Source organism: Hippoglossus stenolepis, chromosome 2 (assembly GCF_022539355.2).
Source record: "Hippoglossus stenolepis isolate QCI-W04-F060 chromosome 2, HSTE1.2, whole genome shotgun sequence".
Classification (NCBI taxonomy): domain Eukaryota; kingdom Metazoa; phylum Chordata; class Actinopteri; order Pleuronectiformes; family Pleuronectidae; genus Hippoglossus; species Hippoglossus stenolepis.
Genome location: NC_061484.1, coordinates 13091206 through 13105932, shown reverse-complemented (window position 1 = coordinate 13105932; position 14727 = coordinate 13091206). Strand labels below are relative to the sequence as shown.

Sequence of the window (14727 nt, the reverse complement as noted above, 5' to 3'; positions counted from 1 at the left end):
TGGGACACTGAAAAGTTCCTCTCAGGTCGAACAGACTAAAGGTGCGTTAACATTTTTCAGACCTGACCGACTGCATTCCAGCAGAATCTCTGGAAGTGCAGCATCCATTAAAACCCAAAACCTGCCACTTAGGCTCTAAACCAGTCAGGAATGTTTAAATCCCGCGAGCGTTTACACGTAGGTGGTTCACGCCCATAGTTACTCAGTTATTAGCTGTCAAACTCGTTTGGATGGTTCACCTCCCTTCACCCTCGCTGTGGTTTGATTGTTAAAAAAGATCCAGCAGGCTTTTTCCCCATAGATTTGCTGCTGTGAGTCAAATGTGGCTGACGGCTTCTTGTCACACTTGTTTCAGAGAAAGTAAAGAACATTGTTAAAGTAGTTTGCTCTCACAAGAATCAACATTTATTACCGGAATCATAACATATGAGATACCATCCCCTTAATTTCCTGCTTCCCTCCCTCTCAGAATGACCAGTTTCCTATATGTATATTTCTTTATTTCTATTTTATATAAAAGTGTTTCCTATATTTTATTATTTTGGTAAATCACAGTCTTAATTTATCTTCCTCAGACACTGTGGGACAGAGAGTCAAACCCAGCGGCTTCCTCTCTTCTTTAGGCCCCTCGCTGTGTGTGTGTTTTTAAAGAGATCAGTATTTGTCAGATCTGTGTAACCGTCTGAAATCTGTTCGAGCCCCCAAGAGATTTAAAAAACTTAATTTGCATTAACCCGACCACTTATCTGCTCATCCATCTTTATAAGTGTAGAAGTGGCAAGACAGCATTAAACAGAGTAAGAATTAAAGAGTAAAAGAGAGGTAAACTAATTTACTGGCAATGAAAAGAGCTAATCCCTTCTTTAGTCGCGTTACCTGTGTTTAAAAAAAACAGCGTATACTCAGTTTGGTGTGTACTGGCAGATTTTGCATTTGTGTAATGTTTAATATAAGAACAGACATGTATGTAGAAGAATGTAGGAACAGATGTGGTTCTCGTGGTTTAAATTTAAACTTTACGAGTGTTGCTTAAGGTAATAATGTTTATGGCTGCCCCCACTGGGCAAATGGTCACGGCAGGAGTCACTCAGTGTGTTTGATATAGATGGGTGAGGGGATCCTGTATTGTATACAGGACTGGGGTCTTTTGTCTTGTAAACGAAGATAAGGGATCTCGGAGACAGATTGTCTCACACCAGAAGTCACACCAGGGTTTTGGGACAGAGATAGAGACAGGATGTCTACCCACCCTGGACAGACAGTGAAGAAGATGAGGAACTTCTTCTTCCTCGCAGGGAGGTGCTTCTTCTTGTATAACTGAAGTAATTCTACTCTTCTCTGTGCTCATTCCATACACGTTACACTAGGTGGCTGTGTGGGGTGAGCCCACCTGCAGGTGTTAGAATTGAACTTACCGAGAGACAATGTGTAATTGTGTATTATTAAACAGAAATTGCCACCACAGGTGTGAAAGAAATGTAAGACTAGTCGAGGTGTCAGATTTAATGAGATGAGTGTCTCAAGCTTTTTCCCTCTCTCACCTCTGCAGGGCTGATGTTGTGGGAGCTATCTCATCCATGCCGAATGATGCTGCTCGTGAATCCACAGAGCGGGAAAGGACAAGCGCTCACCCTGTACAACAACCACATTCAACCGATGCTCAACGAGGCCGGTGTCCCACACACTCTGGTCATAACTGGTGAGCTGACGTACTCACAACATACACACTCCAGTTTCAATGTCATTTTGCGCTTCTCAATGACCATATGGTAAGTAGTTCGTAGCCACCGTCACAATCAACACTGATCACCATATAATAATTTTAACTTTTCTTTAATTGGTGAAAACTTTCTTCATTGCTGGGTGTTCATTCATTCAGCCCCTCCTGACTCGCTCTCTATCGTCCTCTCTAGCATCGACACACACACCAGACACTTCTATAAATTCAGACTGGGTAAGAACATCATTTGGTCTTAACGGGCAGAAATGACGTTTGTGTGTATTTGTATATAGAGCGGGGAAGTGAGACCTGATCACAAGTGGTCACTGGACACACATTCAGAATGCATTTTAACACTAACACAACCTAACACTGGTGATCAGATTTCTCAGGACAGATGTTAATACCAGGTCAGACCAGGACCACCGATACACAAACTAAGAATACACACATTATTGAGTTATGTGCAACATTCAGCTCAGCTCAGACAAATCTTGTAAATGATCACACTCACTCACTGCCATGCACAGTTCAGAGGCTACAGTAACACCAACAGTTACATCTCCCATCATGTCCCACACATTTTCTCTCCCAGTCCCAGTCCCCCTCCTCTGGTGTAAATCCTTGGTCTCCTGCTGTCACCGTCATTATGCTGATCAACTGCCTCTGATCCATATGCATGCAGAGCTGTTATGTAATAAATATGTGTACACACAGTCAGACACACATATGGATAGAGACGCGTCCGCAAACACACACATTCACACACAATCCCAATTTTCCAGGAATTGTAAAGATATAATCTTGTGACGTGTTCATAGTCGTAACTGTAATCTACATACACTGGGTGGTGATGATTACATAGCGCATCACTGGTCATACTCATCCCATACTGTGTTAGGCGGACAGATGTAAATGCTCGCAGCCGGATCACGTCGGTTACTCTTAAGGTTTCTTATCTCCTTGTCGTTTATTTTTTTATTTTAACCCTCTGCCTGGGTTTTTTCAGAAATCACTGCAGTGTCAGAGAGAAAATACGACTTTCATCACAGTGGGAAGTGAACACACAGAGAAAAGAGGGCAGAGAGAGAATCACAGAGAGGAAGACAGACAAAGAGGCATCTCACTGGTGCTGTGCTAAAAAACACAAAACCTGTGCTTGACAAGATTTCTGAGATGTACTTTTTGACAAGTTAATCCTGGAGAATATATAAGAATAGATTTAATCCTCAAATCAACATCTGTGAAAGAGCACGGCCATTGCGAATGAAGTTTCACTAACAGTGTCAGAGAATCTCCGACTATGTTTGACTATTTTATTTATTCTAAAATAAATCTCTCTCTTTAATCCCTCTAGAATGATTTAATCCCTGAGTAATGCCGCACCAGACACGTTTGTTTGGTTTATGTGTAGTTAAATAGCTCCTCAACAATCCTGAGTTTAACAGTCAAAAGAAATAAATATATTTACACAGTTTGATCGAAATCACACAATTATCTATCTGTTCTAAAGCAACTGTGTTAAATCTGAAACCTGCAGTGTTTGTGATCAATAGCACACATTAGTATTATGTCCTCTGAGTGGGTGTTAAAGTCTGGAATGTTTTCTGTTGAGAAATGTTGATGGTGTTTGTTGGGTCACACCCGTCTTTCCCATCTTCACTTCTCCAACCTGCAGTGAAGACCACGCCTTTGTTTGTTTGTTGATTTCAAAATGTTGTGGAGGGGTTGAGCATAACCCAATGAAGAAGCTATTAAATTTGTGTGCGGATCCAGATCAGGAATTATTTTTCACATTGTGAGAATCGTTGGTGGTTTTTCAACATTTTCATTGATTTCTCAGAGAATAATTCATGATGTTTATGATAAAAAAAATAAATAATAATTTTGTAAGTGTAAATAAAATAAAAATTCAGGATTTATTGAATTTAAATGTGGTTTCATAGGGGGACTGTTGGGCCTTGGCAGAGGTATGTACTCTGCTTAGTGTCATTCTAGTTTAATAACACCTTATTAGTTAGTTATTGATTAGTTATAAGCTATTGATGACATTTTTCTCAAAATGGAGGAAACCATTCGAGTGTCATCATTGTCGCCATCTGAAGGTTTTAGCAAATGTTGATAGGTTCACTCCATTAGTGAAAAACATTAAAATAATATGTTTTATGATATATGATTGGCAATAGATTTCCAAAGCAGCGTGTCTATGTCTTCTGTTGTGTGTCATTGGCATCTGTGTGAGGCGTATGACTGGAGGATGCTAACAGAAATAGACAGACTCATTATTGGATGCTGGGCTGTGTGGCAGCTGTGGGCAGTGTCAGGAGTAGAGGATAGATGAAGAATGACTGCTCTGCTGAGAGGCTACATTACATTACAGACAGAGAGAGAGAGAGAGTGTGTGTTTGTTAGTGTGTTTGTGTATTTGTTTGAGTAAAGAGGGCACATAGACTTCAATGCTCAAGAATCCTGATATTGATCTGAACGTCAGCAACAAGCTCGTCTTCCCCTCCTGATTCCTCAAGATACAGATACCCTCGAACAACCTCACTGTGCTACTCTCTTTTTCCTCATGTGTTTCATTCTTCTGTTCAGGTCAACAGACCACATGCAACCTTTAAAAGAATAACTCACGGTTCTTATACGGTGTTGAAAACCCTTTCCGTCCATTGGAGGATTATAATAAGATAGATTTTACAAAATATTTTTAAAGTAATTAGCACAATAAATGTCACATTATTGTGACATTTATTATCTTTGCTCCTGATTAAAGTTTCTTTATGAGAAGACATTGACAAACAATTGGCAAAGAGCCAAACATTTAACAAATCTGAGGTTGATCAGTTGTGTATAGTGATAATTATTGATTGTTTTATTGGAAACATTTTGGATAATGTAAGTACACAAGTCAACAAAATATATAACAGGTCTAGTCGTTGTTATATATACGCATACATATTATATATTTAATATTTTTTTACGGTGGTTAAATATCTCAGTGATATCTTGGCTTGTTACTAGATTAGGCAAATTTATCTGTGACCCTGAACGTCTCAATGACCCCCATTTAAAAATCCCAGCAGTACAATAAAGTATTACTTGTTAGTCTATATGACAAACAAAGGAATGAATCATTAAATATTTGTATTGAAAACCTGATTCGACAGACAGAATAGTTCAGTCCCACTACCAACTGATGAATTTAACAGAATCATGTTTAGGAAATGTCCAGGAAAACTCACTGGAGCAACAAAGTTATACAAGAAATCTGACACATCACACTTGTGTACAAATCTGGCTGTTCAGTGAGAAATATTTTACATCTTTTCCAGTTTTCTTCGGATGAAGCAGTTTCTGCACTTCTCTTTTAATCCTGTTTTTTTTTAAAATTTCATATAGATGTATATACACAGGATAACAGTTTATTCTACAGCAAACAGCATGGCCCAATGGCAAATGTGGCCCATGAGACAACATAAGGCCTCTCATGCAAAATTAGATCTGGCCCACAAATGAATTTTTTATATTTGTCCCAGTCAGTTTTCTGGTCAGGCTGCAGCAGTGGAGCATAAACACTGCCTCCGTGTTTCACATTTTACATCTAACAGTTCGGCCTAAAATGATCAGCAGCACTCTGATTTCCCATGGTGCACCTGGCAGCAAAATGTCTCTTTCTTAACCTAAAAAAAGAGGCTGATGTGGAGCAAAGAAAGAGGTGGAGTGAGTGTAAGATGTTAGATTATATAACTGGTATTGGATCAGTACTTGGTTTTGGTCGATACTTAAAGTCCAGGCATTGAAATCAGGAAGAAACCAACATAACATAAATGTGACAGCTGTGTTTATAGACACATGGTTTGTGAAATCTGGCATTTCTCTCCGCTGCCACTATGTGACTCAAAACTATCATAATTTCCAGTACTTGCTTGTTTAATGTGGTTGTTACCACATCATATTGTGTAAATATACTCCCTAAAGTTTAACCATATTGTGATCGTAGGTACTTTCCCCCACTCTCAGGCTAAAGAACACTGATCGTGTTTAGTTTATTTGTTCGTATTGTTCGTAAGTCTTAGTAAATATTTTCATATTGAGGACAGTGTCAGAACAGGACGTGTCTATCAGTTCAACCCACTGGAGATGTTTTTTTACTTCACTCTGAAGTTTTCTTTTTCTACTTTAGTCTTAAGCAGCAGGTTAGTGGCGGGAAAGTATACCTCCTTTTTGTGACAAATCTATGCATGAATTTTATGAGAAGACAACTCCTATTAAGGCTTCATCCATATTAATAAGTTTTGATTTTAAAATCGTCTGTCTACACATTTTAGCTCAGTAATCCCCGTGCATACTAACACTCCTGAAAACGAATATCACATGACCATTCACGTAAACGGCACATTTGCTTCTTTACAACGCTTTGCATTCATCGCTGGTAGACAAGGCGTGACTGATGTGAACCAATCAGGAAGCGAATTCAGGTGACTGCATCTTCGTTTCCAAACGTCTGTTTTTGTCTGTCCACACTATAACACTTTTGGAGTTTTCAAACCAAATCAGGGCCAGCAGTTATCCAAACGTTCCGTTTTAGGCGCTCGAAAATGATAGCGGAACTGTGATGCGTTTTAAAACTAAAATGTTATACTGTGGATGTAGCCTCAGACTGGATTAATACATGGAGACTGTGGAAGTGTGTACTGGCCAGCTGGTGCTCAGAGGAAATGAAAGACATGGGATGAATGGCATATTTTGTTACTTTAAACCAACCATTTAGCCTCTCAAATGCCAAATAAAGCCAGTCTGAGTTTGTTAAATGCAATTGATGTTCAGGTTTTTCTCAAAGATATTTCAGCTTTGAGGACGACTGAGCTTCAGTTAGAGACAGTACAAAATCACTTAACACATAAGTTACAGTCTTATCAGAATAATTCTGGGTAAATACCCCAAAAAAATCATGAAAATGTCAGCGTAGAGTCACATTCAGACCTGGTGTGTTTGTGTGTATGTGTGTGTGCAAATACAAATGTGTGTGTTTACCTGTGAGTCTACGCCCTCAGGCATGTCCAAGCAGCTGAGTAAGCTGTCAGTGTTTATAGTGTATCACAAAACACACACACGTAACCGTCATCACCTGCTTGTCATGCTGGTGGACGAGTGCTGCTTGAAGAGAACCTCTGCCATGATGTGTGACGGCTGGTTGGAGGTTCTTGCTGGATCTTCCTTTAGCACAGCGACGTGAGGTCAGCATGAGGCCAGAGCTTCTTGTTACCTTACATGTCCTCAACCTGCCATGATGTAAACATTAGAAAGCTGCAAAATGTAATGTTACTCAACCTAAGCGGCTGTGGCAGAATGTCGACCATCCAGAGCCGGGTTATGCTCGAGATTTCTAAACGTTTAAACTTGTTTTGTAAATATGGAAGCATTTGTGTCCAAAACTAATTTCCCTACGGTACAATAAAGTATATCGTATCATATCGTATCATATAAGAGTTTTTCCTCACCACAGTTCTCACCAAAGTCTTGCTCATGAAGGAATTTAGGTAAATGATATCACATTGTGGGTCGAAACCCACTTTATGTAAAAAGTGTCCTGGAGTAACTTATGCCATGATCTGGTGCTGTATAAATGTCTTTGGCTTGACTAACTAATGAAGCATTTAATATGTAGGAAGAAAATACATTTGGGGCTGAAATCATTCCTCCTCTATATACACTCGCCTTGAGGAGATTGCCCTTAAATTAACAATAAAGCTGCTTTCAGACATGCACTGAACCCTGGAAAATCTGAATTTATCCGGAAGGGGCTTTATGCGAGAAGTCCAACGTCTGAGTCAGAGGCTCTGGACATTTTCTGGAGTTCTCTTGGGAGTGTTAGTCATCTCTGCATCCTTCTGAGGACATTTTGAAATCACCACAGTCCTGCAGCTGTGACCAGAGGCCAGTAATGAAGCAGAGATCTGCATGACTGTAATGACTTAGTCACAGTCCACTGCTTTCACCCACAGGGAGAAACTCAGCTGGACAAAAGAAAATCCTCTCCTCATCCCTGCATCCCTGCTATTTATTTGGCCACATTGCTCCATTTTACCATCAATCTAACTAATGAGGGGAGCTGCATACTAAAACTGCTCTTAGCTCTCCTCCCTCCACACTGCAGTGCTCCTGCTTTGCTGCTGACTGGGGCCCTTCAATCCTTTTAAGTGCTCAGTCTCTGCATAGATAAGGGAAGTAAAGGTGATGTGACTGGACTGATAAGGAGGAATCGATTCCTTCATCCTGCAGAGTTTAGGGAAGAAAAGGTAAGAAGAGAGGCGGAGAAATCAGATCCCTCTCCAGAGATGTGTGTGTATGTGTGTGTATGTGTGTGTGTGTGTGTGTGTGTGTGTGTGTGTGTGTGTGTGTGTGTGTGTGTGTGTGTGTGTGTGTGTGTGTGTGTGTGTGTGTGTGTGTGTGTGAAACCCTTGGTTCTCCTCTTTTGGTCAAGCTCCTAAATGATTTCTAGTGTTAAGAATGAGGACGCCCTGTGTTGGATGGGGTAACATTGCTGTTCTTCTAGGTTAACATAATTACAGCGTTAAAGGAGAGAACAAAGTAGAAAGACACACAAAAGAGGACAAGTTGTTTTAAGGTACCTTTCCCCACAGGTTTTTGAAGTCTGGTTAGTATAAAAATGTTTTTGTGGGCCTCAAAAAGAAACGAAACAGTCATGAAATACTTTTTTACAATTTATCTTGCCAGGTTTGGCAAAGCTACAGCTACAGACAGTTTAATGTTGGATACAAAATATTGCACTGGCAACCACTTGCAAGGCTTTAAAGTGTGTTACCGCTACATTGTTTGTTTGCAGTGTGAAAACATTTGAATAGATCTGACTTTAGGACCAGTTGCAGGAAGTTGAGACAATATTAAAAAATAGAAGAAAAAGAAGCCGAAGCGTCTTTGCTGTATTTGGCGCATTCAAAAACAATTCAAAACGGCTGAAGTTTCGGATTCTGGTCATAATACCATGATGATATTACAGCAAATTATCAACTTTTTCTGTAGCTGAACTTTCTTCTGTTCAGGGAATAATCAGGACAAGGACCTGGAAGTTGTCAAGAACCGATCAAGCTGCTGTAATGCTGTTATGAGAGGTCACCTGTCCATCAGGAGCCTGATAGTCTAAAGGGTTTTGTTGCTCGAGCTGTGTGAACTGTGCTATCCGAGAACCTCAGCCTAGATACAAAAAGATCAGTCTGGTGGTTACGAAACAAGAGGAGCATTCACTCTGATAAACCACTACTTCATTGGACTAATACATTAAAATTAAAAAAAACACCTGCAGCTGCTTCACCTCCAGTACTTCATCACCTCATGGCCTGGTTTTCCTCATTCTCATGTATTATCTATATTGTCTTACACCGCCTTCCCTTGTGTGCTTCTCTCACAAAGAGACAACAGAAACAAAATAATATTAAAACGTCTGGATGTTTTAAAAAGTGAAAGAAAATGAAGGAGGAATGTATGGAATGAATGGTGCTGCATATACAGTATAAAAGTGTTACTGAGCATCAGCGAGAGAAACAAAGAGAATCGTGACTGAAGTCATGATGGGCTGTTGCACTTTTCTTCACACCTCACAGCACTGACTGCCCTTTCACCTTCAGAAAGACGACACAGACTGAGAAACACATCCGTCTATAGACACAATAAACAGACACGGATAATCAATATTCAATACCTGATTCCAGAGAAAAACAACAGACTGGTGCAAGAAAGACTATGTTAAAATATGATAAGCAAGTGGTATTTATTTGATATTTGTACATAAGACGAGGTAGCTTCCTAAACACAAATATGATTATAAAAGAAACTGGTCTTTTCCTTCTCTAAATAAATATTAATCAATTAATCCATTATTAATGAGCACTTATTTCTTCATGTGAATTTAATAATGCTTGCCTTAGGACAGATTTATGTGTCTAACCTGCTTTCCACTGACTGAAGACTTTAGGATATGCATGTTATTAATAACAATTAACTAAATTAAAGGCTCTCACAAAGTTTTCCCAGAAAACCTGTTGAAAATTAAAGACAGAGTAGAAGTCTATGATAAGGAATTATGAATTGGTAGCTCAGCTAAAAACCCAAAACCCAGCTCTGACATAGTGCTATTCTTACCCTTTACTTTTCATTATTACTATATGTTTCCTTATAATATTCTGTTTAGCTTCACATTTAATTTGTGCTGTTTCTCAGTCCGTGTGCAGACTCATGGTGACACAGAATCTGGAGTAAATATGGTACATAGACTGTATTTATAACACACACACACACACACACACACACACACACACACACACACACACACACACACACACACACACACACACACACACACACACACACACACACACACACACACACACACACACACACACACACACACACACACACACACACACACACAATGTGGATCACCCTCTCTACCTCCGAGTCAAAAGTTGTCGGTCTTGTGCTGTCCCACCTCATCAGACTGCACCGTCCCAGATTAATTTGACAAAGTGCTTCTGGGTAATTTAGCTGTTCCGATCTTATTGGCAGTGTGGCAGACGCCTCATTTAACACCATATATCAGCTTTCCGTCCCACGGTGACACTTTCATTTAGAAACTGAAGGGAAGAAAAGAAAGGGTCACAGTAAGAAGGACAAGGACTTTTCTGTTGATCTTAATGTTCGTTATTTGTTATGACTTCCTAAGTTTATCTCCAGCCTTGGATCTGTGTAACTATTTAACGCACACAGGCCAGTTTGTACTGTGATTGTCACCTGTGGTCAGATCTACTGGCTGCTTTGCTCACTTTACTTGAAAATCAAGTTGCCAGTTACGCAAGTGTGATCAAATCATGTGATGTGTGTGTTTTTGGGTCCAATATGTTGATTTACTGTGTCAAAGTGAATAATTTGTGGTCTGGTCATAAAGGCAATGTTGTACTGAAAACAATACAATATATTGGCGAGGTTAAGACCTTTGAGATGTGGTTTATAAAATCAAAAGCATTCAACAATGGACAATGTAGCCCAGGACTCCGAAGGGTTAAAATATGTTGGTGGTCCCTCCCCTTCTACTGTGTAGCCGCGGTGGTGACCATTAGAGGTGAGGTGCCAGCGTTTGACACTAAGCATTTGACCATTTTGACTGTACCATCCAGGTGCTGAACGTGCACTGAGTGTTGCTCTACTTGTCAGTGTGAACAGTCACAATATCAAGTGTGAGTATGGAAGTATTGGTTTTGAGAGAGAGCGCTGCAGTTTGTCACATCTGTGTTAGAGCTGACCGTGACCTCTGACCTCACTGAGGATGGAGGAACCAGACAGGACTGATTCTCTTTTATCAATCAGAGCAAGGACACCGGCATGAACACACACACTCACCTTTTCTGTGTGTGTTGTTTTTCAGAGCGGCAGAATCACGCCCGAGAGCTGGTGAGAGAGGCCGACCTGTCGCAGTGGAACGCTGTGGTCATCATGTCGGGAGACGGACTCCTGTACGAGGTAAATAGACAAAACAATGACTTTTAAACCAAAATGTCTGTCTCCTGCTGTTGCATATGAAGATGAACATCAGCAATTATGAAAACTGTTGTAGTTTCTGTTCTTGAAATCATCAACTGACCTGATAACCAAATCCATAAACTAAACAGCATGTATTGTGGGTATTTTAATTTACACACCTGTTCAAAGTATAAACCTAAATTTAGATTAAGTCTTATAAATAGAGCTGAAACAATGAATAAACTACAATGACACTCTGTAGAACACACACCTCCACTAAGGCCCAACAGTTCCCTTATGAATCCACATTTAAATTCACTAGATCCACACTTTTATTTGGATCTGCACCAAAGTTCACAAACTCATAAATATCAGTCCCCTTAATATGCCTCATTTTTTAAAATCAAGATCCACAAACTTGTTTCTGGGAAATTTAATTGACTCTACTTACAGATCTCCTTAGGGAGATTATTCCTAAGAAAATGCCCGGTCACCTTTCGTTACGACAGGAAAACATATGGTGTCAAAAGATCTGAAATGTACGTAGGTGCAAGTTAAGATTGAGCCTTAAAAGTCAGCAATAAAATCAATTGTAAAATTTACTGGAAGCCGGTGAAGAGAAGCTACAATTTGAGTCCAGCTGCTGATTATCAATAAGTTAACATGACTGAATTTCACCGGCTCTCACTACTTGTCAGTCTTTGTTACTCTCCATAAAAACTCTTTGCTCAATAGCATAAAACTATCGATGTTGGATACCCAGCGTGCTGAGTGATCAAATCTGTATCTTCTGTGTGTGTCAGGTGATAAATGGTTTGCTGGAGAGAGCAGACTGGGAGGAGGCCATTCAGACGCCGCTGGGTTTCCTTCCTGGTGGATCAGGCAACGCCTTGGCTGCGTCCATACATCACTACTCTGGGTGAGCTACTGCAGAATCTAAAAATCTGATCTCTGGTTGTATCGGTCACCTTTAGCTAGGAGGACCCAAACACAGGTGACAGGAGCTGAGGCTGGCGGAGGTCAATTAAGTGAGAAAAATAAATTCAACACACTCACTGTCTCTGGTGGCAGGAAAACAGAAGTGGAGCATGAGGAGACTCCATTTTTAAACTGACAAACAGGAAGGAAACACACATGGTGCAGGTAATCTAGGAAGCAGGAAACAAGAGGAAGTGACCTAAAACTAGACCAGAAGAGAGTTTCAAAATAAAACAGGAAATGACACAACATGAGGGATCACAAGAAGGTAACACACACAAACTCGTGTCTCCATGACTTCAGAGGAAATTACATTGATTTACAATTGATTTCCTTGGGACTTACTCTAACCTTTCTACATGCCTAATCCTAATCCTAACCCTTAACCATTAATCTAATCTCAACCTAAATTTAATCTTAATTTACACCTTAAATGTCTTCACCTTAAAATGCAATGATTTACATTTTCGAGACTTGCTTTTTGTCCTCATAAGGAAGACAAGTCCCCATAAACACACACACACACACAATCAGCAACTATTATGATGATCAATCACTTCAAGGCTGTTTCCTGTCTTTTCTTTCTCTCCCTCTACAGTCTCTCTCTCAATAGTAAAGTTGAATACACACACACACACACACACACACACACACACACACACACACACACACACACACACACACACACACACACACACACACACACACACACACACACACACACACACACACAGTCCTGCTTCCTGCTGCTATTCAGTGTAAAACACACTCATCTCCACTGAATGAATTATTAATGATTTGCTCATTTCAGTGACTGTTTGCAGTTTGTTCAATCAGAGCAAAGGACAGAAAGGAGAGCAAATGAATGAATGAACAATAACAGAGTAATGGGCCTTTTCGCAGCAGACACTTTGACATAAAGGAGGAAAAGAAAGTGTCACTGATGACGACCTTTCTATAAACCTTTGTGCTGCAGATTTTTTTTCTCAGTTGATTGAAACAAGGTTAATTTAAATAACGGAATGATGAAATGAAGGAAAACACTGCGTTCATTCATCCCTTTTAGTGCATTTGCCAATCAGCTTCTCATCAAACAATGGTCGTCCACCCACAGCGGCAGCAACAATGAGAGGAAGAGACCAGACTCTGTATTGTTTACTCTCCTCTCACACTCCCGGGGCATCCAGAAAACATCTCTCTCTCTGTGTGTGTGTGTGTGTGTGTGTGTGTGTGTGTGTGTGTGTGTGTGTGTGTGTGTGTGTGTGTGTGTGTGTGTGTGTGGTTGGTCCTGGCTGCCCTACAGTGGCCCTGGCCAGAGTGGGTTTGGTATTATTCCGAACGGGTTCACCGAGGCTACGTGGATCAAACAAGTGACAGCTAGAATGTATCTGTTATTATGTAATGCAGTGAACAGGTTCGCTGAGTGAGGCTGTAACGTGTTTCCCTACACAAACATAATGAACAGGAGCTGAAACATCATCTTTGAGGCTGAATGCTGACGCTCTATGAAGTGACAGGTGTGACTGGGTCTCCCTCACCTGGTGGTTTACAGGTACATACATGGAAATAGATGGATAGATTCTGAAACAGTAAGAAGCTTTTCTAGTTCGACAGCAAAACACCCTTTACTTAAAGCAACACTATGTAACGTTTACTGAGCAACAGCGCCCTCTGCAGCCAGATGTGAGGATTAACTCTCTGGGGTCTGTGTCCGAGCAATGACGTGCTTTTCATGTAGAGAAAAAAAACAAAGCTCTGACTGTCTAGTCCCACTCACTGAAATGAAACACAACGTAACGGTTGAGATTCCTAAACCAGAAGAACTGCTGCGGTAACAAATACAGAAAACTCTGTTTAGGATTCTTGACATTTTAAAGGTTTCCTGACTGAATATTGGAAATAAATTCAGTTTTTTAGTGACTTCCAAGTCTTTTTAAGTGATCTACACTTCAGCATGAATCTTGAACTTGCTTGGCCTGGTTCATTGTGAAAGAACAGGTTTTTGTTTTCTCTGCGGAAAAAATGAAAGAATGCGGTTTCTTGCTTGAAGCAGGTGGTGATGACGGTCAGTTGTGAACAGCTTCCGCCATTTAAGATAAGAGGTTTGAGGCCGGGGCGCTAGCTAGCTGTTAGCATGTTAACTTCAGTAGAAGCAAAGAAGCAAAGAAGGTGATGCTTTTGATTTCCACCACTGCAGACTTGTCTTGATGAGTAGAGGAATAAACATTTATGCTCAACTTGCAACAGTCGTTCTAAACTGGAGTTAATCTTCACTTAGCCCCTTTCAGTATCAAAAGTAAAGATAATCAACTATCCACCCAGGACGATGCCAAATAATGTAAAGTCCAAATGAGTTGAGATTTGTTTGTTCTGCTAAAAACATTTCGATTATGTTTTTAAATTTAAGATAATTTTGGGGCTTTTTATGCCTTTTATTATTAGAGGGGGCAGTATTTCACATTAAAGAGTGAGAGAATGGAGAGCAGGGAAGGATC

The 14727-nt window shown here is 40.2% G+C and overlaps 1 protein-coding gene and 1 long non-coding RNA gene across 2 annotated transcripts in view; one reads left to right on the top strand and one right to left on the bottom strand.

The window, feature by feature from the left end:
* The window catches only part of LOC118122090 (sphingosine kinase 1), a 32289-nt gene that overhangs the window by 14582 nt on the left and 2980 nt on the right, over positions 1-14727 (top strand). The window contains exons 2-4 of the mRNA XM_035178550.2: positions 1550-1699; positions 11160-11254; positions 12058-12173. Of these exons, the coding sequence (XP_035034441.2) occupies positions 1550-1699; positions 11160-11254; positions 12058-12173 (361 nt within the window). The remainder of the gene's footprint in view (positions 1-1549; positions 1700-11159; positions 11255-12057; positions 12174-14727) is intronic.
* LOC118122099 lies at positions 8433-12406 on the bottom strand. The gene is made up of 4 exons (XR_004698431.2): positions 12311-12406; positions 11135-11245; positions 10190-10371; positions 8433-9397 (listed from the first exon to the last, which is right to left on the bottom strand). It is a non-coding gene; the product is annotated as an uncharacterized LOC118122099 (long non-coding RNA).